Raw genomic sequence first — 23,892 nt, 5'->3', positions numbered from 1 at the left:
TGAGCCACATGTGGAAGTAGAGGGTTCCCCGGAGAGGCAGCTGCACTTGACATCTGTTCACTAGGAAGTGATTCTGTCATGCAAAGGCAGTGGTTTGTTTCACTGGCAGAATATTCCAATAGACAAAACTGATTCTCTAAAATAGAAATGTTATCCATGAATTTGTTTCGCTCTTGTCTTATTTGGATGAGGGTTCCCCACCCACTCTCTCTATTTTCTCCCTCTGCCCAGCTCTTTAAAAAAAATATATTTCCCCTGCCTCCTATATATGGACAGGTTGTGGTAGACATAGAAAATACACTACTGCAGCTGCGATTTTATTAAATTGCCCTAGAATCTAATTCTGTCACTTTCTTTTTCAAAAATACTTATTACACTTACTGTTCCCTAATACTTAAGTATTATAGCATGGTTTAGCTTTGATTTTGTTTTATATATCTGACCTGATAGGAATTTGATACTTGGTCGGGTACAATAAAGGTTTTTACACATTTTATTCAGCTACATAAATAGAGATCACAAGTCTCGGTCAAGAGAATAAATTTCATATTGTTTTGTATTTCATCAAATGAAGTATATATGCAAAGGCAGAGGAAGGGGTAGTCAATGTGTATGCATCAGTTATCTCACAAAACGTAACAGCTCTAAACCTTCATCCACTGCACTCTGTTCCTTCCCCACTTTACCAACTCACCTCCTGCAGACTGGGGATGGTTTCAAGAAGAAATACCTTACAGGTTGAGTAGGCTTCAAAGAAAAGTGTGACTAGAGGAGTGTCTACACTGGAAGCAAACTGGCCTGATAACATCTCAATGACTGCACAAAAATAAAAAAATTACAGTTAAGTTCAAAGGCTTAAGTGTTGCATTAATCTACACATGTACCACCTTGTCTGGTAGTGCATAGGACATACTGAGGAAAAACAGTGCAATGTTTCTGCTGATAGGAAATTATTTTTTAGCAGGTATTAGACTCAATTCACATAGGTATTCTCTGACTCTCATAGATACTGTAATGGTATCCATTTCGATCATGCATCCTATTGCACTTTTGAAGCATTCTAGACAATATATGGTAATAATTCCACATTTCTGCATCTCATTGTATTGAACTAAAATGAAGGAAAGGCAGAATATGTGTCACCAGAGTACTTTTTACATTCAATTAGCAACAAAGCAATTTAGTTTGTACAGTTTTGTTGTTTATGAAATAAGAGTGGAGAAATCGGATTTTGCACAACTTATTACTGTATGACGATATTTGCCCTCTTGGCAAAATAAAAAAAAGTATGTAAAAATATAAAAGATGATGCATCCGAGCATTCCTTATCAGTAATTTTGTGAATCATTTCATGTGGTTAACAAAGAAGTGCTGGTTCAGATATCACCAGAGTAAAAAGTGGTGTAATGATTTTGCACTATTCTGCTAATCAGGCAGGAAGACACTACACTGGTTTTAATCTCACATCTAAATAAACACTGATTCATTCAATTTCCTATATTAAGCATAGCAAAACGTGTGAAATCACATTGCCCCTTTTTCTGTCCTAATATTGAAAATGTTTAGTTGGGAGCAAATCTTTCTTCCTGCATTCTTTATTTTTCAAGAGGCAAAAATGGTAAAAATATGTTTACTCCATGATTTGCACCAGTCTAAATCTTTACTTAACACGGTGACTAGTTTGCAATTGTGCGAGCTCTAGGTTGCAACAAGATGTCTGTGCCATTGAAGTGAACAATTACCTCTGGGAAATGATGTACAATTTCTACAGGTTTTAATGCTTCACTTCCTATGGAGGTAAGTTCACAACATAAGGCCTGATTCAGGCTGTGGCAGATGGGTATCCCATCACAAACGTGATGGGATAGCCCGGCCCTCTTATTACACATACAATAGGATACAACTTGTCCACCAAACTCTAAATCAAGCCCTTCGTTTTTTATTACTGAAAAGAATAGGGTTTTTCCCGGAGGTGCACTATACAGACTAGAGATGTGTTCCAGTCATTACATGGCAAACTTGACACAGCAGCTCAGCATGCCAGTTCAATTGGCAAATGTACTAGAAAGTAGTGGAGTTACACATTATGCAGACCATTGTTGCAGTTGAGTTCTGATTTGTGCCACAAATGAAAGTTTAGTGCAGATAAGTAATCAGTTGTTGAAAACAATGGGATGAATAGGGACTGTTATTCTCTGCACCAATCAGACATAAGAAATTGCATCTCTTTGCATGAAGGGTGCTCTCAGGAAATGTTACAAAAGTGAACTTAATAAAGGTGTCCTCTCCCAACACTCTCCCAACCATCAAACCGAACGCGACCCCTCCACCAGCGCAGGTGCACACCAAGACTAAACCAATATTTCTGGTTGATTGTAGAAGCAGTCTTCATGACAGGAAAGAGCGTTCTGAGAATCAGATCTAGAGATGGTTCCATTTCCGGTCCTGTAAGAGAAAATAGGATAAACAATATTAATTAAACTAAACACCAATACCAACTTAAGATGATGAGTGTGCTGCAAAGGTGGTGTTGGTCATGAAACATATTGTAAAAAAATCTTGATGCATGGCTTTGTATATTTTCCACCCAGCAGAACATAAAACGTAATGCAATAAGCGGAAAAGAACGTTTCAAATTGTCTTTTCCCAGGATTCATTTGCACCTTTTTATGACGGTGATGAAGGAGTTCGGCATTATAGCAGAGTTGCTGCATTTACAGAAATTCTAAATCCTTGTACAAATAAAGGCTTAATAGTTAAGTAGCTGGTTGGTGTAGAGCTGTTTCTGTTTTTAACAGTTTTTCCTCAAGAGACATAATGAAACAAAACCTGTAAGGGACATCTGGTACTGGTATGTGGTGCTAAAATGTGAATCTAAAATGTGAAATTACTAAATTTCAACAAATCTAAAACAATATGTATCATTTGAACATAATAACCAAAATAGCAGCAATACATTTGCATCTTTCAAAAGTGGCTGTCAGTGGACCTGTATTTAAGATGCAACCATTCACTTCTAAGGCCTCTTGCTGGAGTTCCATATTTTGAAGCCTTCTGATGGCATTAGCACGGAGATGCTTGTTTCTTTAATTAGCACTGTACAGAAAGTAATCGTTTTGGAGCTTATTTGAATTACCATTATGACATGGGGTTGCAACACATAGTGGTGCTGTTGTATTTCCTTCCAATTAATTGTCACTTCCTTAAAAAATTAATTGTTTTAACTATGCGGGCTGAAATGGCAAAGGCATGGGCATGGGACTCTATTCTGAATGCCACAATCAGTTTGAAATATATGTAGAAAATAATTTAAATATACCCTGTGGCTTCTTTGCACTTTCAATTTGCATTGTATATGCAATGCTAGTGATTGATCCATTCTCAATCACCACTGTAAAATGCATAAATTCACCATACTGTTATGGGTTTTGTACAAAATGTAGAAATACTTTAAACAAGCAAAGGAGTAAGGGAACTGAAAGAACAATGGAGTAAGGGAACTGAAAGAACATGTTGCCACATGCTTCAGAGCCCACTCTGTGTATTTGAGTGTTGTGATGACATGAGCCATAGACAGATAAAACTATTTGCAGACAGACCTAAAATGAATGTAGAATCCGGTAGACTGCCACAGAGCACAGTGTTTGATAACAACATAGCATTTTTTCAAATTACCGTATTGAATTGTCATTTGATGAATGGCCCAAAAAACAATCTCCTCTGGAATAGAAGGCACCGTAAACAGATTTACAATCTTAGAAGATATTGACTGTGGTATCCACTTGGTAAGAGAAATTTGACACATTAAAGCCATCCTTTCAACTTCAGGCGAATTCTCCTAAATATGCAGAAATAGGAAATATTGGTAATTTGAAACATTTGTGACGAACAAGAGGAGAAAAACAAATCCAAAACAAGTATTAAGTACCATGGATCAGGTATAGAGTGAACATTGTGAATACAGGAGATGCTTGAACAAATCAATAACAGCTTGATTATGAGTTTGGTGGATGGGATACGCCGTCACAAACGTGACGGATATCCCGTCCGCCATATTACATGTTCCAACTATAGGATATAATGGAATTGTAATACGGAGGTCGGGATATCCCTCACGTTTGTTATGGAGTAAACCTGTCCTCCAAACTCCTAATCAGGCCCTAAGACTCAATTATCAATAAGATAGAAGCGGAGCAAATAACAACAATGTAATCACTCCTTGAAATAGACCAAGTAGAACCAGCAGTTACCAAAACAGATTGAAAATAAGGCTGTAGTCTGAGATTTCTTGACCCCTAGCAGCAAGAAAGTTTACAGGATAAAAATGGGTCATAATAAAATTTTAAATATATTGGTACCCCCAATGAATGAATAAATAAGTCCATCAAAATATCAGAAATTCTTGTCTTTTCTTAATTTCACATCAAAAAGGCTTTTCTTTTTTTATAAATGAATGTCTTTCTGCACTGCAGAGGTATCCAAAAGTGACTGATACCATTTAGGATGTGCACCAAGTGTATTGCTTGGTACAGGCTGAGAGGTGCGAGCTATTCAACCCAGTCGCTTTCTGTATTGGCATGGGGCATATATCATCAGAAATAATTAATTCTATTTGGCTATTCTCTAGACCTGGATTACCTTAGTGTTTTATACTTATAAAATATCTGTACTAGGGGTATGAGTTTGTGAAATATTTAACCTCTTTTCAACACAATACTGGCCTTAGAGACTGCAATATCTTTTTGAGCGGAACAAAAGGTAAACTGGCTTTAAAAACACTGAATGATTATATTTACAAATATTTTACCTATTTTAAGTCTAACACAAATGTATTTTAAACACTCTTATTAGGATGGACTGTCTTAGATAAAAATACATGGAAATACATGATAAAGCACAATGTCAATAAATCAACAGTACTGTAATGGTATAATACATTAACTACATGCTAATAACAATGTGGTGTGTTACGAAATAGGTCTACAGTTGTTTCATCTCCTTGTATATCTTGATAAAAACATGACCTTGCTAGTGAAGTCCTGAAGTCTCAGAGGCCAGAGAGGGTGCAACAGTGAAAGATGTGTGGCACTTCCAAGCTGCTGTTCTGTTTTGTACTGCCAGCATATCTAAACACATTTGGAGGTGGGTATATTACTTAACTTCATTTTCATGGGGATGACTGGGTTTCTGAGACTCTCCGTAGCACCTCCCAAAGTGTGCCTCGGTAGGCGTGCTACCTTTCCACCGCTTCCCTTAGAGTTAGGCATCTTCTGCGATCCAGTTTGCCTTTGCCAGTGCTTAGTAATTTGACAGAAAGACCTGGACAAAAGTGTTCCCTCATTTGTATGGGCCCTAGCCTCCTAGCAAATGGTGTAATGCGTCTTGACACAGTGTGGGGGGTGAAATGGGTGCAAGTACAATGCTTGTTACAAAAGGCCCAGCACATGCCTTGGCAGAATCTGCTGCAAAACAAACACCACCTACCTCCTGTGGTTTTTGCCAATGTAGTCCATGATTTTAAATGAGTGCAGCCCCGAACTCTCATCCCCTTTCTTACTCTCTCTTCTCTCAGTTTCTCACACACATAAACAACTACACACACAAACCAGTACAGACTTGCACACACATTTCTGTGTGCAAATCTGGTACTACAATAGGCAATTCATTCTACAAAATACAAATCAAGATCTATGAGAGAGCTTTACCTTTGAATCTATTAGTTTGTTATATACGGATTGACTCTATTTTGTGTTCTCAGCCCTTGCCTACCTGTGGAATGTAAAGAAGAATCTGATTCTCGGTGTTACAATATTGCTACCTTTGCTAAGATATTTCAGAAGTTCTTTAGGAGTGAAAATATGGAATTTGGGGCCTGATTTAGTATTTTACAGGCAAAGCAGTGTCCTCCAGGGTGTCAGAGGACATTGCGTCCGCCACCCCAATGGTATTTGAGTTGTTATGTTTCAAGCTGACCTCTTGCCCAGCGATCATCTCTGTACTTTGAAAGGAACCACTGTCACAGCTGTTTCCATCAAGGTACAAAAGGTTTGGTGGATGGCCATCCTCGGTTTGACAGCAGTTCACCAACTATTTAACTTTTTTTTTTCAGAAACCCATGAAGCGGCAGTTTCTGAAAAACAAAAGATTCATGACTTCCACACTCTGGGAGTTTTCTCCCAAGGTGTGGAGATCATTATTGTTTTTTTCCTGTCCCTCACAGACAAGTTTATTTGCAGTGATTGGCAAAAGAAAATGATTCTAGGCTTTGGTCGACTGAGCCATCAAGAAATCCACTGATTGGAAAGTTGTAGTCTGCCCACCTGTAAATAAGGCAGGTGGACAAAAGCTTGGAGGGCAGGGTACTCCGTCATATTTGCAACGGTATAACCTGTACGCCAACCTCTAAATCAGGGGCCTAATGTTTGTTATAGTCTTATTAAAGGCTCTGCAAAATATATAAAGAGGTGAAACAATCATAGACATGCGTTGAAATCCACCGGTTTCTCTCCTAGATATATATTGAGCATCATGTTGTTACAAAGAAATATTTACTTTGATGAATGCTCATTTACTTTTTAATTGATCTATGTATTTACAGCTTTCTGTTGTCGTTAGTTGTAAAATAAACCTCTCTTTCTTTTACTGTCAATGTGCAGAAAAAATAGAGTGGATAACATTTGAGATGTTATGACTTTTTCCATTTGACCAGATTAATGTTTTTCTATTGTTTAAGGTGTGTTAGATGTATTCGTAATTCAAAACCTCTGAACACAATATGCAAAAAATGTCTTTAATAGTTACAAAAATCACAACCAAGTATACCATTATTTTGCAATAGAATCAGAGATAAAGCAGAACAGTTTTATTGTTGCATTTTTTATGGGTATCGGTGTGGGATGTTGTGTTTATGTTTGAGATAAGCTGTATAGAGTAAAGTTTGTGAGACTTATGATTTGGCGGGTATTGAGAGTGACAGTGGTGGTGCAGGAGTTGTTGGTCAGTATGTAGGTATAAATTAGAGGATGTATGGTCTGGGGGTTAGAATTTACAACAAGGCAGTTGATTTATTTGAGGGTAACATAGGGAGGGCTCTGCGCTCAACCAGGAGTAACCTTGACTTCTGGGCCTCCATGCCTTTGTCGGTTGCGGGGCGTGTGGCATTATTAAAAATTATAACCCTCCCCCGTTTACTCTATTACTTTGTTACCCTGCCGATTTGGATACCTGGAAAGTCCTTTGCCCAATTCAACTCCATGGTTTCGAGCTTCCTGTGGGGAACGGGACGAAGAAGAGTGTCTCTGCCGACCATGATGCTCCCGCATTGGGAGGGAGGCTTTGCAGTGCCGGATTTGCGGGTTACTACAATGCAGCCCAGTTCCAATGGCTCACACAACGGCTAGCAGGGAAGCTGGGAATGGAGACAAACCAGAGAAGAAGGGACCTAGAGCTTCGTCACTTGAGTTGGATTTTGCTACCGTTCCCGATGCGGGAACGCGAGGTATCCAGGGATCTATGGGTCCTGAGGCAATGTTGGTATAGGGCTATATGACGCAATAAAGGGAGCCCGGCATATACCCCTGAGATCCCGGTGTGGTTCTGTGAGGAGCTCACCCATGGAGGAGATTGACAGTGGCTACATGACTGGGAGGAATCGGGGATCTCCTCCATTGGAGATCTGTATAAAGATGGTGCACTTTTACCATTTCAAAACCTCATGCAGAGGCACGAACTTTCTGCTCAGGACTTTCTCTTGCACGCGGGATTAACCGCTGCTCTGCGCAAGCACTGGAAAAAAGGGTTAGAGAAACCACGGGTCTTACTTCCCTGCCAATATGTGGTCACCTCTGTAGGTAGGATCAAGGCGGTGACGTGCTTGTATCGGAGGTTGACGCAGGGCTTGAAGACACCTCTGGAGGGACTGCGTATTAAGTGGGAAACTGACCTGGGAACGCCTATAGAGGAGAAACCTTGTGAATTGTTAATGGAACGGGCCTGGAAATGTTCCCGAAACGCGAGATTCCAACTTATTCAATTTTATGTGTTTCATCGGGCATATCTTACACCTCACAAAATTAATGAGTTTTTTGGCTCCCACGCTACCTGCCCACGATGCAGACTGGAGGGTGCGGTATGCATACACATGTTCTGGGATTGTTGCTGCTTCGTGGATTCTGGGGAGAGGTACTGGCCAAACTGACGGAGGTGACAGAGAGGGACCTGCAGAATACTCTAGGGGTGTGCCTGTTGCACTGGTTTCCCCACACTTCCCGCAACAAAACCACCAGTAAGTTCCTAGACCTGGGGTTAGTTCTAGCCAAGCGTGAAATCACTAGCCATTGGAAGGCGTCCACGGCCCCTAGCGTTGCGCGCTGGCTAAGTGACTTTACTAAGTGGGAGGATTGCGAGGGGACGCTCCGCCTCCAATTAGCTCGGAGGACTGACAACAACAAATTCTGGGAGTCGGCGAGGGCCTGTGTGGCGTTGGTGGATTTGCAAAAGAATCCAACTGAGGATGATGACTGACCTCGCTGGCTATTGGTGCCCTCTTTATTATATGAGACTGCAACAACAGGTAGTGAGTTGAGAGAATGGGAGGACCGAGCGTGGAAGTGGGAGTGTCCCTCCGGCGGAGATGTGGGCTACTGACATAGGACTAGGGTGGAGTATGCAGAACACATTATGAGCATTACATGCGCGGCTAGGGAAAGCGACATGTCTGAGGGGAGGTAGGTGGTAGGGTTTGGGGGGTAGAGGGCGGGGAGTTTGAGTTGAAGGGGGGATTTTGTTCGTTTTTATACATGATGAAACATGGAGGCTGAAAGTGCCTGAATAGGCTAAGAGCAACACAATTTAGCCCTGTAGAACTGTGTCTCGGGTTCACTGGGATATAACTCTTGCTATTAGAAAGGCCTCACTCTATATGTGGAACAAATGGATGGACTAACACAGACTTGGCGGGGCGAGGCAAAATCTGGATGGGGACACAATTATTGGTCAAGTGTTGCGAGACTAAGGTAATGAAGTTGCATGTATTGGTGAATTGTTTGTGCATTGCATGAAAACCTAATAAAATATGTTTTCAAAAAAAATAAAAAACTTATAGGATGTCTGGTGCAGGTGTTAATGTAGGGCACCGAAGGAGGAGGAATGTAGGTACAGAAGTAAGAGAGACTTAAAGAGTAGGAAGTGGCGTGTTTCCTATTGGTGGATTAAAAGCAATGGTCTCTAACTAATCAATCACATGTTACTAGTAGCTCGCACTCTGCCATTGAGTAGCTCACATATGATAATTGCCTGTCAACAAGCTTGAGAATATACAGGTGCCCACCTGATAACACAGCTATTTAAAACACAGCTCCCGTTCCTATGATTTACTCAAACGCTGACAGTGCTTGAGGATGCAGACTACCCTTTTCTGAAAATAATTTCTTCTTTTTCTACTTCTTTCTAGCCTCTTTTTACATGTCTTTCTGTTTTCCTTGCTTTTATGTCTCTCTTTCATTTCTCAATGTATTTCTGTATTTCTCCTTTTGGTGTTATTACTTATTGTTCTGTTTTTTTCTTTTGCTCCTTTCTTCATCCACAAGGATCTTTTCTTAATTCCACCTCTGACCTGATCTTCTCCCTTCTTTTTTCTTCTACTTTTTTCTCTTATTGTTTTTCTTTCTTTCCTTCCATTGTTTTCTCGCTGTCTTTTTCTTTCTCTCACCTTCTTCCTTTATTCTTTCTCTGTTGTGCTCTTCATTCTTTCGCGTACTTCTTTTTTACCATGCCTTCTTTCTTCCTGTATTTTCATTCATTCCTTTCCTAGTTTGTTTCTTCGTCTTTCATGTCTTCTTAATTGCTTTCTTCCTTCATTTCCTGCATTTGACTCTTTTCTCTGGGTATTTTGTCCTCGTTGTTTTTTTTCCTTTATTTTGTTATTTGTTTTCCTATATTTCTCTTTCTTTCTTTCTTTCTTTCTTTCTTTCTTTCTTTCTTTCTTTCTTTCTTTCTTTCTTCCTTTCTTTCTGTTTTTCTTTCCTGATTTCTTTCTTTATTTTGTCATTCTTTCTTTTTGTTTTATTTATCTTCCTCTTTTATACTCATCTCTCAATTTAGGTGTTTCAAGAGCAAAGGGACAACACTGATCCTCAGGGACCCCAATTGTAAACCTTTGCATTACAGCTCCTGTTCTATTAATACTTTATACTCCCTGTATCTGGAATGAAGAACTTAAGGGTACTCTAGGGGCAGTGTTTAAGTTATTTGGTCTCTGTGTGCATTTATAAAATTCCTATATTAGACAGTAGCTCAGGGAAGGTTTGAGACTCCTGATTTAAAGAGTGTAATTGACCTCTAGGCTGCATGTGATAGGGAAAGAAGTATATGCTAGCTAGTTGAAACTGATGTCTTTTGTGATGCAGGAGTGTAGAACAGCAAACATTGGGATGTAGGTTTCATGTACGATGTAGGTAGTGAAGGTGTGGTATGGAAGTGCAGTGTAGATGCAGGTTATAGTTTAGCTGGTGGTGTCAGATTTCCCTACAAAAGTATGAGAGTGTCATGCTTACCCTAATGTGCATTGCATAATGATGTTCAGTACACTCATTTTCTACAGGCAGACCATTTAAGGCACACTATTTCTTTCTTCCTCAGGACACACCCTAATATCAATATAATAATTCATCACTATCAACTCTAAAGTACTACTACACTAAACTAAAGGAGCTGGAATGATAAAACACATAACATTCAAACACTAGATAACAAAAAATTAACTGTTGTCTTTTGAGTGCTAACAGCAGAGAAACTCCTTACTAAAACTTTTAAAAGGGAATAATTGAATATTGCACCCACAATAGTATCAGAGATGGTAGTTAAAAAGATCAGCACATTGCATTTTACTCCTTCCTAAAGAATTCTTAATGGAAATACATGAGAAACCGGTGTGTACATAACAAAACTGTTTTAACATGCCATATTTTATAGTTAATTACTTTTTTATCTGTACAATGGTTTTAATTAACTATGCACTTTACAAATAAAACGGACTTACTTAAACTTACTTAGTTAATAAGACCATTGTAAAAATAATGTGTATGGATACAGTGTTACGTTAAGTGTTTGCAGTTTAATTGAAATAGAAATACTATGGCTGAATTTCAAACTCTGTGAAATCAAATATAACTTCTTGCTGCAGACACAGCTGAACTAGCACCTAATCTATCATATAGGTCCATCTGACATAATGTTATGACACAGTTGCAGCTGACAGCCCTTAATTTATTAAATCTGTCATCCTTTGTCAAATTCTATTGAAGGTGTTGTACCTGAATAGCATGGTCAGAATATTGACTGACATACTACTCTGTACTAAACATTGTTCATAAACATTATTGCCACATTTAGGACATGATTTTTATGTCAAATGATGGACTATTTTTAAATTTTATTAGAATTCCATAGCAGCAAAGTAAATAATACATAACTGAACACATACATCAAGACTTCCACCATTGCCCATTTTAAGCCCCAATCCTAACCAATGCCCTCGACATCAAGTTAACATGAGGTACAAACTATATGATAGATAATAGACTTAATTACCCCGTCATATACTCCCTCACGGATGTACGTGTTACGACGTGTGGTATTACCACGCGTACCGTTACAACGCGTCTTTTACAACGCAAGTCGTTACCACGACTTGCGCTGTAGGGGTGCGGACTTAGGAATAGTTTAATTTACTATTCCAACACCAGCCTATGTACAGTAGGGAAGGTGTTGGACTAGTAAATCTACTATTCCTTGTCCTTTAGCGCCCTCCAGCGCAAGTCGTGGTTACGACTTGCGTTCTGAAATACGCGTTGTAACGGTACTGCGGGGTAACATCCGTGTCGTAAAGCATGTTCCCCCTCCCTCATCACCCCCCAAATCATTAACCCTAATCTCCTTTTTCTATATCCTTTAACAGGATATAAACTGTATTCCATGTGGTACTCATTGAGAAACTTGGCCCGCCACATCTCAAAGGGTGGAGCCTCTTGCTGTAGCTAAAGTGAGGCAATTGCCAACTGAGCAACCACCGTGGCCATAAAAATAGGATAACGGTGTTCATATAGTAGCTGCCCCTGGCGGAAATCTTCCCCAATACCAAGCAACATCATAGACTGAGAAATTTTAACACAGTCCCCGGTTATTTCTGACAAAAACCTCTCTATAGATTCTTTCAGAGTGTCCAATACCGCACATGCAAAAAACACGTGCACAATGTCTGCACTATTCTTTCCACAGAGGCAACACTTCCCACCATGCTGACCCCCCCCACTTCATCATTTTAAGAGGGGTATGATACAAATTTAATAACATTTTATAATGATGACTTTTAAGGCTGGCTGCAGGAAAGATCCTCCCTGTCAAATCAATGGATTTTTCCAATGAGATTTCAGGGTTCCCCAACCATGTTCTCCATCTCATATTATATTTTTCTAGATCATCCGTTCTGCCCTCTAACAGTGTTTTATAAATTAGCTCGATGTTTCCCTGCTGTCTAATAGATTCTACAATTTTAAACTTCATAATGCAAATAGGGTGTTTTCCCAGAAAGTCCCTTACTTGTAAGTATTTAAAAAATTGAGTTGTGGGTAGATGGAATTTATCCGCCAACTCCGCAAATAAGTGTAATCTCCCATCATCATGATATAAGTCGCCAAGTCAAGTAATCCCCTTCCTTCCCAAGCCTAAGGCCACCTGGTCCCAGAAGATCGGGGGCAGCACTCCTGTGGCATTAGTGGGGGTATACATGGAAAGTACTGGAATCTCGAAGCTTTTCCGTACAGTCTTCCAGACTTTAAACACAGCATTTAATACCTTGAAGTGCGTTCTTTTAAAATAACTGCTGTCCACTCTTTTGAATAGGCAATGCTTGACCTTTGACCCTAGAATCATCTGATAAATTGAGGGGGCTTTGGCCAGATTACTAATCTCTTCTCCAGTACGTAAAATACGTGCATTAACCAAAATACAGGAATAGTAATACAAAGCAAAGTCAGGGATAGGCCATCCTCCTCTTTCTCAAGAAGGAGTCATATATCAAGGAGCCCTACGAGGTTTCCAAGGGGCCCACATAAACTTAGTACAGAGAGATTGTAAATATGTAAATATTGAATTTGCTTATAGGATACCTCCAGGGGCACAGCCCTAAAAAAATACATAACTTGCGGTAAGACATTCATTTTCAGAACGTTAGCTCTGCCACTAATGACAGATGGAGATTCTCCTACCTTTCAAGTGAGCATTTTACTCCCCAAATAATATCGCCCCAATTAACCTCAATGATCTCTTAAACAGAGGTACGGATCTTAATACCCAGATAGATAGCTTCCTTAACACACATAGCATCCCCATCCATTGCTTGACTTGTACATAAAATTTGTGTTTTAGCAGTATTAAGTTTATACCCAGAAAGTGCCCCAAAAGTCTGCGCCAGGGATTCTATTTCAGGTATAGCGAGACAGGGATTACAAGTAACAATCGCTATATCATTGGCATAAACCATTACAGAATACTGTTCTTGTTGTACTTTACAGGGCAAAATCTTTCTACTTTGTTCTAGCCTAAGAATAAAAGGGTTAATATACAGCGCAGATAAAAGTGGTGAACAAGGACAGCCTTGTCGTGTGCCTCTAGAAATCGCGATGGTCTCTGAGTAATATCCCATTGAGCAAATTTTCACTGAGGGGAGATGATAAAGGGCGTTTAAAGCACGTATATAGCCCTGCCTGAAACCCATGTGTTGCAGTCCCCATGAGAGGAAATGCCACAAAACCCGGTCAAGCGCCTTTTCGGCATTGAGTAAAATCAGGCCAAGTTCTCGAGATTCTACCTGTACGATATCTTGGAGAGTAATTACTCTACGCACATGGTCTACGGTCCCTCTCCCAGGTATAAAGCTGTGTTGTTTTAACAATACTATTGATGGTATAATTTTTGCCAACCTGGTGGCCATGATTTTTGCATAGATTTTACCGTCGGCATTAAGAAGAGAGATTGGATGATTAGACCCCGGTAATTCAGATGGTTTCCACTTTTTCTTCAACACACAAATATTGGCCTCGGACCAGGTTCGTGGAATCTCCCCTTTTTGTGAAGTTTGATAAACTTTAAGCATATCATTTTTTATCTCCTGAAAAAAGATCTTAAATACTTCCAAGGGGAGTCTGTCTGGTCCCGCAGCTTTCCCTACTGCAAGAGAATTCATGGCCTGCTCTAATTCCCCCATCCTAATAGGTTCAACATCCGTTTGAGCCAATTGGCCCCATAAAGTGGCTGGAAGTCCCATATCTGTCAGAGAAAGGCCCCCAGTATCGTTCTCTGTATATAATTCTGTATAAAAATCATGAAACACTATAAGAATTTCCTAGGGATCAGACACAATAACCCCATCCATTCTTTATTCGTCCTCTTATATTTGCAATTTCTAGGCTAAACATCGGCCCGTGGCCTCGCCATACTCGTGACACTCTTTTCTATATGTTTGATATTTTATGGTGCTCTCCTTGCTCCATTCTAGATTAATTTTGGCCTAACATCTCGCTAGATTATTCTGAAGTGGTGTGGTGTTATATCCTGCAGCTAACCCGTTAACTAATTCCTCTTCGACAATCTTAAGCTCATCATAAAAAACCTGCAATGCCTGTTTCACTAATTTAAATTTTAAATACCCAAGGCTCTGTGTTTCCCCTCTAAATCCAGCTTTGGATGTATCCCATACAGTCCCTCAGGACGCGGAGTGTCTATTAATTTGCAAAAATTCCTTTATCCACACCGTCATGTGGTCAATACATTTTTTATCCATCAAATGCTTCCTGTCAAATGTAAACGTTCTCGGGGCTACACACCGAGCAAGTGCCGGGATTTCAACTACCACAAGTGCCTGGTCCAAGGTCATCCTTGGGTATACACAGATTTTCAGCCCAGTAAACACTGATGTAGGTACAAAACAATAATCAAGATGTACAAGCCTGTTGTGGGGCTGTGAATAAAATGTATATCCTGGGTCTTGCCTATGCAAGCTGTTCAACACATCCAATAGCCCATGATCAGTTAGTAATTGAAATAGAGCCTTGATGATCCGGGGTTTCCTACCTTTATAGTTTCGCCTCCAATTTTGAAAAGCGTCAGAGGTCAAATTTATATTAAGATCCCCACACAAGAATAACAGAATGGGCCATGTAGCAAGCTCCCCATTCAAATATTCCAATATTGGGGCTTCATCAAGGTTAGAACCGTATATTGTACAGAGGGTAAATATACCCCCCCCGTCCTACATTCCACAATGGCCCAAAATCATCCCGATCTGGAGACCCTCTGCCTTTTATTATAATTATTTAACCCTCACACATTCAGTGTCCATATTCGAAGGCCTAAATTTGCCATAAATTCAAGGTTGCCATACCTACAGGCCTATACGCAAATCTTTTTAACCCTCTGTACTTTTCTTTGCTGCTTTGAATCTTCCTTTTTCTTTTACTTTTGCCCTCCTCTTTACCCTTTCCACCACCCTCCCCCCAACACCACCCCTACAGCACACCCCACAGCCCCACTACCTTGAGGCTTTAGGACTGTTAGTCCTAGCGGTGACATGCTCCCTATACCTAAAAGTCCCACCCACACCCGTGAAGTCCCCCAACAATTGAACCTAACAAAAAAAACATTAACCTACAGATCAACAGCTGGGGGGTATACAACTTCATAAACAAGAGGTATGCAAATAATTAGGCATAAGAGCACAAAAGGAAGCTGCAAATCTGATAATAATTCTATAAGCCTAATCCCTCCTTATCCTTCTTTGAGGGTTTGCAGAAACTCTTTCGCCAAAATTTCAGAGGTGAAAAACCTAGTATTCCCTTTATGGATGATTTTAAGTTTGGCTGGCTGTAGTAAGAAAGCTTGGGTCCCCTTAGTTTGAAATGGTAGAATAAACTGAGGTAATTGTCAGCGTTTCTCTACCGTCTGATGGCCGTAATCTGGCCTAACAAAAAATTCAACCCCCTTGCCAACTCTTTTCCTATTGGGACAGGCCAGATCGGAACTGCTTCTCATGCCAAAAAAGTTGTTAAATTAAATCAGTATGGCCCTTGGTTTAGCCACTTCTGCCGACTGACCTGGCCGGGCCCGGACAGAAAAGGGAAAACGGTGAGCCCTCTGAATCCTCTGTCTGCCAGACCCATTGAGTTCATTCTGGAAACGCCTCAGTAAACAATTCAATAATAAATTTACAAGGATCCTGTCCTTCAACCCCCTCAGGAATTTGAAAGACTCGCAGATTGTTCCGCCGAGCTCTGTTCTCCAAATCAATAAGTTTCCATAGCATATCATCCTTCACTGCACGTAAAGTCTCATTCATCGTCTTTTGTGAAGCTAGTTTATCCTCCAAATACGAAATACAGGCTTCTGCCTCGGTAATTCTTGCAGTAAACTCTGAGCAAGTCTTGGCGATACGCCGTACTGAATTTTGTAATTTACGACAGACATTCTGTGTCCTTTGGCTTTCTAATCGCGTTTCCTCCCTGTGAGTAATCACTGTTCGATATATAAGACTCAAGGATACCTCTTCTGATGGCTCTAGTGTTCTTCGCACCACAGAGGGGTCAGATTTATCCGGGGTTCTAACCATTGACTTTTGCACCGGTAAAGAGGAATTGGCAAAGTAGCAAGACTCCTCTGTCAAAGCCCTTTTATTCTGCATTGTCTGGGGGCTCCCCTCCGATGAATCCCTTTCCGTATCCTCAGGGGGTGTAGTACTATGCTCACTCAGTTCTTCCCAATGTTGAGCCATATGCGTTTTCCCATTTCTCATCATCTCCTCATTGGATATATCCGAATGATCTGATAATGACAAGAACTTATCCACAAGATCCACCAACTCCGCCTCCTTCGTTAGTGAATCTAGACTCAATCATCAATCAATCAATCAGACTGAGTGACTCTGTCCTATTAAGAGCCCCAGCCAAGCCAACCGAGCCATTTTCACTTCTAACCACAATGTTATTATCATTACAAAGCTTCTGTGGTACAACTGGTTCAGTATCTCGGCAACCCAGTTCCAGGGGTTCACCCCACTGTTGTTCACTCCTGCAGGATTGCGCCCATCCTTTTTACCAGCGCCATTAGCCAGATCCATATTGCTGCCAGATATTAAATTGTCCAAGGCAACAGCGTCATACAGAGAAATCTGCTGAGCACCTGAACTCTCCTTCATGATGACCGGGGGAACCAACAACAGCTTCAACACTCAATGTTCCTAGGAGCTTGTCTGTTTGGGGATTCGGAACACCCTGGATCCCCGTTTTCCCACTCTTCCCACCTTTGCCTTGTGAGAAAATTTGCGGGATAGTGCATTTTGCGGGACTGTCCATGCCCGTAGAGTTACCACGGGCACAGCTCTCGCCTTTATTTGTTTTACCATTGAGATTAGAGGCTTTCTTACGGCTCAGCGGCTCCGCGGTTTTTCCTACCGTTCTGGAGACAGTTCCAACAGCTGCCACTGTAGCAGCAGCAGTAGCACCATCAGCCAGGGCCTGGGCTTTCCCTCTAGCTCCTTTAGGCGGCATTATCGGTGTTCTGCGATATCCTGTTCTCGACTCTCCAGTAGTTTTGCCTGCAACAGTTGCTGCTTCTTGGCTCGGCGTCTACGCCCGGCCCCTTGTGGCTACAATGTATCTAAATCGGATTTTGCTGAGATAACCTGAACATGCCAATAGTACCAGGACTGAGCTTCGCACACCTCGGGAAGTGCTCAGACCCACTTTCACCCTCTCATCCTCTCACTATCCACAGTACATCTTCTTCACGGGTGTAGGAGGACAGGAGCTACCAGCTCACAGGACTGAGCTGGGGGCCGCCATCTTGCCTCTGTCAAATGATATTCTATATGTAATATTCTGATATATAGTTCTGTTGATTTCTACATTCCCACCCACTGTAAAACTAAGACAGTGTTCTCATTATAAGAGCTGCTATATTTCTTGTAATTCCCATGATATCCCCAATTCCAACAAAATCCCTTCTATTTCCTTTGGGTAACTGATTAGACTTTTTCATGTCAGTAATATCTTGGTTTTTTTGTGCCCCATTGCGTCTCCCATGCACTACTTCTGCCAGGCTCTCTACCCACATCCATTGTGGCGACAAGTTAATCATCCTGTGCAAAATTTTTCAGATACTTTGAGAGAGCCATCTGTATAACCCTGTTAACCATTCAATCGCAACACTGCTAATTTCCATACCGGCTGCAGACCATGATGGAACTATCTGGAATACCAAAGTTCTGACTGAAGGATCAGAAGTAATTCTGCTTTGCCCTGAAGGTTCTGAGGTTTTCCAAGACTGAATGAATGATCACCATCTGTCGGTGAGAACCTGTTACTTACCGAGTCCGTCAAGATGCTATCCAGAGTGTCAGCAGTCACCAACATGTTGCTCATTGTCACCTCCCTTTGAGTGATGGTAGTATACATAGAATGTACAATGGCTAGTTCCTGCATGAGTGTTAACTGGAAGAAAAAGTACATTTCATACATGTGATTAACAGAGTCAATCAGGAACTTATTCACAAACTGCAACATACTGCAAAATGCTTATCCCAAAACCTTTGTCTGAAGACCTCTGCCTCCACCTCTCTTATCTTTACTACGAGATCTTTGCCCTACACATACAACTATAATTTTGTACTACCCGTGGGAGGGATGGGAGTGAGTGGCTGGAAAACAGGTAATAGTTATTACTAAATGGGAGAGCTTTAGGTAAAGGTAGTTAGGGTATATATATTCATTAAAAACCAAAGGTTATAGGGAGGTTACAGTTAGGTTCAGATTTTCCACACTCAAAACCATAGAAATTCAGCAGTTATAGCTAGAGTTATCTCAAGTAACTATAACTTGTGCCTAAGGTAATTATAACTCAACCCCGCCATGAACTGTTATCTCATGAACAATTTGACAGCAAAAGTTGCACTGATATTATCAATAATATCAGAGAAGATGTCATGAGTGAAGTAAAATGTGAGGTGCATGGTGACCTTGTGAGTTATAGTTGCCTTAGGGCACAAGGTATAGTTACTCCCCATTAGTAACAGTGCCAGACCATTGGGAACGGGGTCCCTAGGGCTTGAATCAGCCCGGGGAGGGGGTCTGCGTGCCCCCTCACCCTTCTTACCTTTATCTGTACCCCAGAAGATGGAGTCCAAGGCTGAAAACGGTAAGGGGCCTATGAGCTGCCCTCTCAATATTTTATAAAGCTGGTCCCCGGGAAATGGGGACATCAGGGTTGGCTCATCCTTGGGAAGTGGGCCACGTACACCTCTGACCTATATGCATATACAAAAATTAATGTGCCCTCAAGTAATACAACTGGTGCTATGTAAAGCGCTTTGATACCCGATTCGGGTCAAGTTCGCGCTATATGAAACTCTGTAAAAAAAACAAAAACATGGGACCTTACCCGCCCAGGGAATTAAAGAAAACAAGCACAGGAGACTGTACTTGTTTATTTATTTTTTGATTTGGCCACAGATGCTCTGAGGCATCCGTCTGCACGATGAATTCTTTCTGGAAGTCAGGAGTGGCCAGCACCGGAGCTGTGCACCTCGCGCGCTTCAGTGTTTCGAATGCCTCCTGGCAAGCAGCCGTCCAGATCACCTTGCGGGACTGCTTCTTGGACTTTAGCTCAGTCAAGGGGGCTACGATGGTACCATATCCCTTGACGAACCTGCGGTAGTATCCCGTGATGCCGAGGAAAGCTCGGACCTCAGTTTGGGTTTTGGGGGGCTCCCAGGCCATGATGGTCTCAATTTTGGCCTGGAGGGGTTGCACCTTACCCCCGCCCACCAGGTGTCCCAGGTACACGACAGATCCCTGTCCAATCTGGCACTTGCTAGCCTTGATGGTGAGGCCAGCACGTTACAGAGCCTGCAGCACCTCCTGGAGATGCTGCAGATGGTCTTCCCAGGTGCTACTGTAGACAGCTATGTCATCCAGGTACGCCGCTGAGAAGGACTCCAAGCCAGACACCACCTGGTTCACCAACCGCTGGAAGGTGGCTGGAGCATTCTTGAGCCCGAAGGGCATCACTCTGAATTGGAAGTGGCCCTCGGGGTGGAGAACGCTGTCTTCTCCTTCGCTCCATCGACCATGGCAATCTGCCAGTACCCTGATGTCAAGTCGATATTGCTGAGGTACTTAGCTGCTCCCAGCCGGTCAATCAGCTCATCCGCCCGTGGGATCGGGTGAGCATCTGTCTTGGTGACAAAGTTCAATCCCCGATAGTCCACACAGAACCGAAGTACTGGTGTGGTGCCCGGTGGGGCCGCTTTCTGCACCAACACAACCGGACTAGCCCACGGGCTGCTGGAGGGTTCGATCACCCCCAGCTCCAGCATTTGGGCCACCTCACCCTGGATGCTGTTCTTCACTTTCTCGGACAGCCGGTAAGACTTGTTTTTTACTGGCGGACTATCCCCTTTGTCCACATCATGGGTACACAGATGTGTAAATGAGGGAGAACAACGAGGCGTGCTGCGCCAATACCAGGCGGCAGTCCCTCTGTTGCTCTGGGGTCAAGGATGGGGAGAGGACAACTCCCTCCACTGAACCATCCTTCTCCTGGGCCGCCAGAAGGTCAGGAAGAGGCTCACTCTCCTCCTCCTCGCTCCCATCCGTCACCATGAGGAGAGCATGCTCTGATCGCTCATGGTGATGCTTCAGGCGGTTGACGTGGAGCACCCGATGGGGCTGACGGGGGGTCTTCAAATCCACGGCGTAGGTGGTCTGGCCTCGACGCTCAACAATCTCGTACGGACCAGTCCACCGGTCCTGGAGGGCACTAAGCTCCCCAGGCTCCATGACCCACACCTTCTGTCCAGCGTCCAACTCCACCGTCCGAGTGTTGCGGTCATACCACTCCTTCATGACGGCTTGGCTAGCCTCCAAGTTGTCTGATGCTTCCTTCCACAGCTTGGCCATCTGGCTGCGGAAAGCCAGCATGTAGCTGACGACATCACGGGGAAGCTTCTTCGAAGTCTTCTCCCACCCCTCCTTAACAAGGCTGAGGGGCCCCCGAACGGAATGGCCATAGAGCAGTTCGAAGGGGCTGAACCCGACTCCCTTCTGTGGTACCTCGCGGTATGAAAACAGCAGGCAAGGAGGGAGGAGGATGTCCCATTTCACCTCAATTCCTCTGGCAGGCTCCGGATCATACCCTTCAAGGTCTTGTTGAAGCGCTCTACGAGCCCGTTAGTCTGGGGGTGGTAAGGAGTGGAGAACCGATAGGTCACTCCGCACTCCTTCCACATGGCCTGCATGTAGGCCAACATGAAGTTTGTGCCCCTGTCTGACACCACGACCTTGGGGAATCCCACTCTGGTAAATATCCCCATCAGGGCCCGCGCCACCACAGGTGCAGTGATGGTCCTCAGAGGAATAGCCTCTGGGTACCGAGTGGCGTGGTCCACTAACACCAAGATGAACCGGTGTCCCGCAGAGGTCGGAGGGTCTATCGGCCCAACGATGTCGATACCGGCCCGCTCAAAAGGGGTCCCGACCACCGGGAGCGGTTCCAAAGGGGCCTTCATTTTGGTCCCCATCTTGCCACTTGCCTGGCAAGTCTTGCAGGTCTTGTAGTAGGTGTCAGAGACAACTCTCATCCTGGGCCAATTAAAATGTGGGACTAGCCTCGCAAAGGTCTTGTCCTGGCCCAGGTGTCCAGCTAAAGGAATCTCATGCGCCAATTCCAATAAGAAGGCCCGGTAGCATTGGGGGACCACTAAGGCCCTCGAGGATCCATGCACCGGAACCTTAGGCTCACTGTAAAGGAGGCCATTCTCCCAGTACACGTGAAAACTGCCGGTCTCCTGTTGAATCACTTGGGCTTCGGCCTGTCGCCGCATGCCTTCAAGCGTGGGGCACTCCTTTTGCGCCCAACAGAATTCCTCCCGGGTAGGCCCTCCTTCCACATGCCACTCGGCAAGGGTCGGCTAGTCCCCCACGGGAACAACATCCACCTCCACGGACTCCGGGGGTACCTCCACAGGCTCCCCATCTATCACACGGGGTGTGTTCTCCACTCCATTCTCCCCTTCAGGACCAGCATTGGGTTGGGCCATTGTCTCAGGCTCCAACCCGAGTTGAGTTTCTTGATGGGCAACCATGGACCGCGTGACCACACAAGTCCACTCTGGTGACCCCAGCATCTCAGTGTGGGCCTTAAACTCCACTTCCTTCCAGGCGGTATGTTCCAGGTCGTTTCCTAGCAGACAGTCCACAGGCAAGGCAGAGCTTATCGCAACTCTCAACGGGCCTTGAACTCCTCCCCACTCAAAGGGAACCTGAGCCACGGGATAGTAGCTCAGACTGCCGTCAGCCAACACAGCTGGATGGAACACATCAGGTAGTACTTGCTCAGGGGACACCAGCCGCCTCACTACGGTGGTCATGCTGGCACCTGTGTCCCTCAGAGCGTCCACCTCCTCCCCATTGACCTTCACCCTCTGCTGGTACTTAGCAGTATTCCATGGTAAGGGCGTCACTGGGACCATCTCTCTATCCCCAAGTGAAACCAGGGTCAGGCCTGTCTACTCCCCCTCCCTATCTAGGGGCAGCTCCATCCCAAGCGCTAAACTAGCCACCCCAGGACTCTTGCCACCTGTGGGGGCTGGTGGTCGTTTGTGACACTGGGCATCTCCCTTGTAGTGTCCAACATCCCCGCATTCATAGCACCGGACAACTTTTGGCTGCTGACTCTTGTCAAGGTAAGTGGGCTTTGGGGAACTGGACTGAGGTGGGGCACCTACTCCTCTCCCAAACTGTCTAGTTTGTGGGCCTCGTGAGAACTCCTTCTTTTTATCTCCCCCCTCTTTCTTCTGGGGGCCGCCCTGTCCGCCTTTTGGGCCATCTCCCCCGGGGGCCTTGTGTGACACCCGGGTGCTGACCCAAGTATCCGCCTCCTCCGCAAGCTCACGGGGATCAGTCAGCTTGCGGTCCACCAGATTTTGGCACAGCTCCGGAAAACATTTATCCAAGAGGTTCTCTCTCAAAAAAAGATTGTACAGGCCCTCATAATTATGCACCTCGCTGCCACGCACCCAACAATCCAGAGCCTTACGGGCATAGTCAAAGAAATCCACCCAATTCTCAGTGGACAGCTTATGGCTGCCACGGAACTTTTGGAGATACCTTTCAGGGTTGAGGCCGAACTTTTTAATGAGCGCCTCCTTCATGGGGGAATACCTGAACTGGTCTGCCTTATCCAAGTACAGGAGGGTGTCCCTGATGTTGGGAGGTATATAACAATACAGGCCACCTCCCCAGTGTTTCTCAGGCACCCCATGGGCGGTCAAGGCCACTTCATACGCCTCCAACCACCTAGCAATGTCATCCCCCTGTGTGTAGCTCGCGATCACCTCCTTGGGTAACCAAAATCTGGGCTCCTGTTGAACCCCTTGTACGCTGCCACCATTGGGACTTCCTGGTGCACCCAATTGCAATGCTCGCAGCTCCATTTCTTTAAGCTGGAGCTTGTGCGCCAACTTCCTTTCTTCCATAGCTATCTTTCTTTCCTCCAAAGCAAGCTTCTTATCTTCCCTTTCTCTTTCCCTCTCGTGCTCTAGTTTGGCAAGCTCCCACTTCAATCGCCTCTCCTCCCTCCTGTCCTCATACTCCTGGGATGACGCACTCCCCCCAGATACTCCCTGCCCCGGAACGTCTTCTTGGCAACACATTGTCAGACATATCAATGTTGAGCAGGCCTGGGTCTTCTGGAGTGCCCGCCTCCCCTTGAGTGACCTGTCCCTCCTGTTCCCCATTCCCTCTCTCCTCTGGGTGGACCCTTACCCATGCCCTCAAGGCGGTACGG

General features: G+C 43.7%; 1 protein-coding gene across 1 annotated transcript in view; it reads right to left on the bottom strand.

Annotated features, from left to right (window-relative positions):
* Nucleotides 1-2,002: 2,002 nt before the first annotated feature.
* The window catches only part of LOC144806671 (uncharacterized), a 32,387-nt gene continuing 10,497 nt past the window's right edge, over nucleotides 2,003-23,892 (bottom strand). The window contains exons 2-4 of the mRNA XM_078672987.1: nucleotides 18,417-18,539; nucleotides 3,676-3,838; nucleotides 2,003-2,445 (exon numbers count right to left, since the gene is read on the bottom strand). Coding sequence (XP_078529113.1) covers nucleotides 2,270-2,445; nucleotides 3,676-3,838; nucleotides 18,417-18,539 — 462 coding nt within the window. The 3' untranslated portion in view covers nucleotides 2,003-2,269. The remainder of the gene's footprint in view (nucleotides 2,446-3,675; nucleotides 3,839-18,416; nucleotides 18,540-23,892) is intronic.

This window comes from Lissotriton helveticus, unplaced genomic scaffold (genome assembly GCF_964261635.1).
Source record: "Lissotriton helveticus unplaced genomic scaffold, aLisHel1.1 SCAFFOLD_424, whole genome shotgun sequence".
NCBI classification, from domain to species: Eukaryota; Metazoa; Chordata; class Amphibia; order Caudata; family Salamandridae; genus Lissotriton; species Lissotriton helveticus.
The sequence above is the reverse complement of the archived record's forward strand: the minus strand, read 5'-3'. Positions and strand labels throughout refer to the sequence as shown.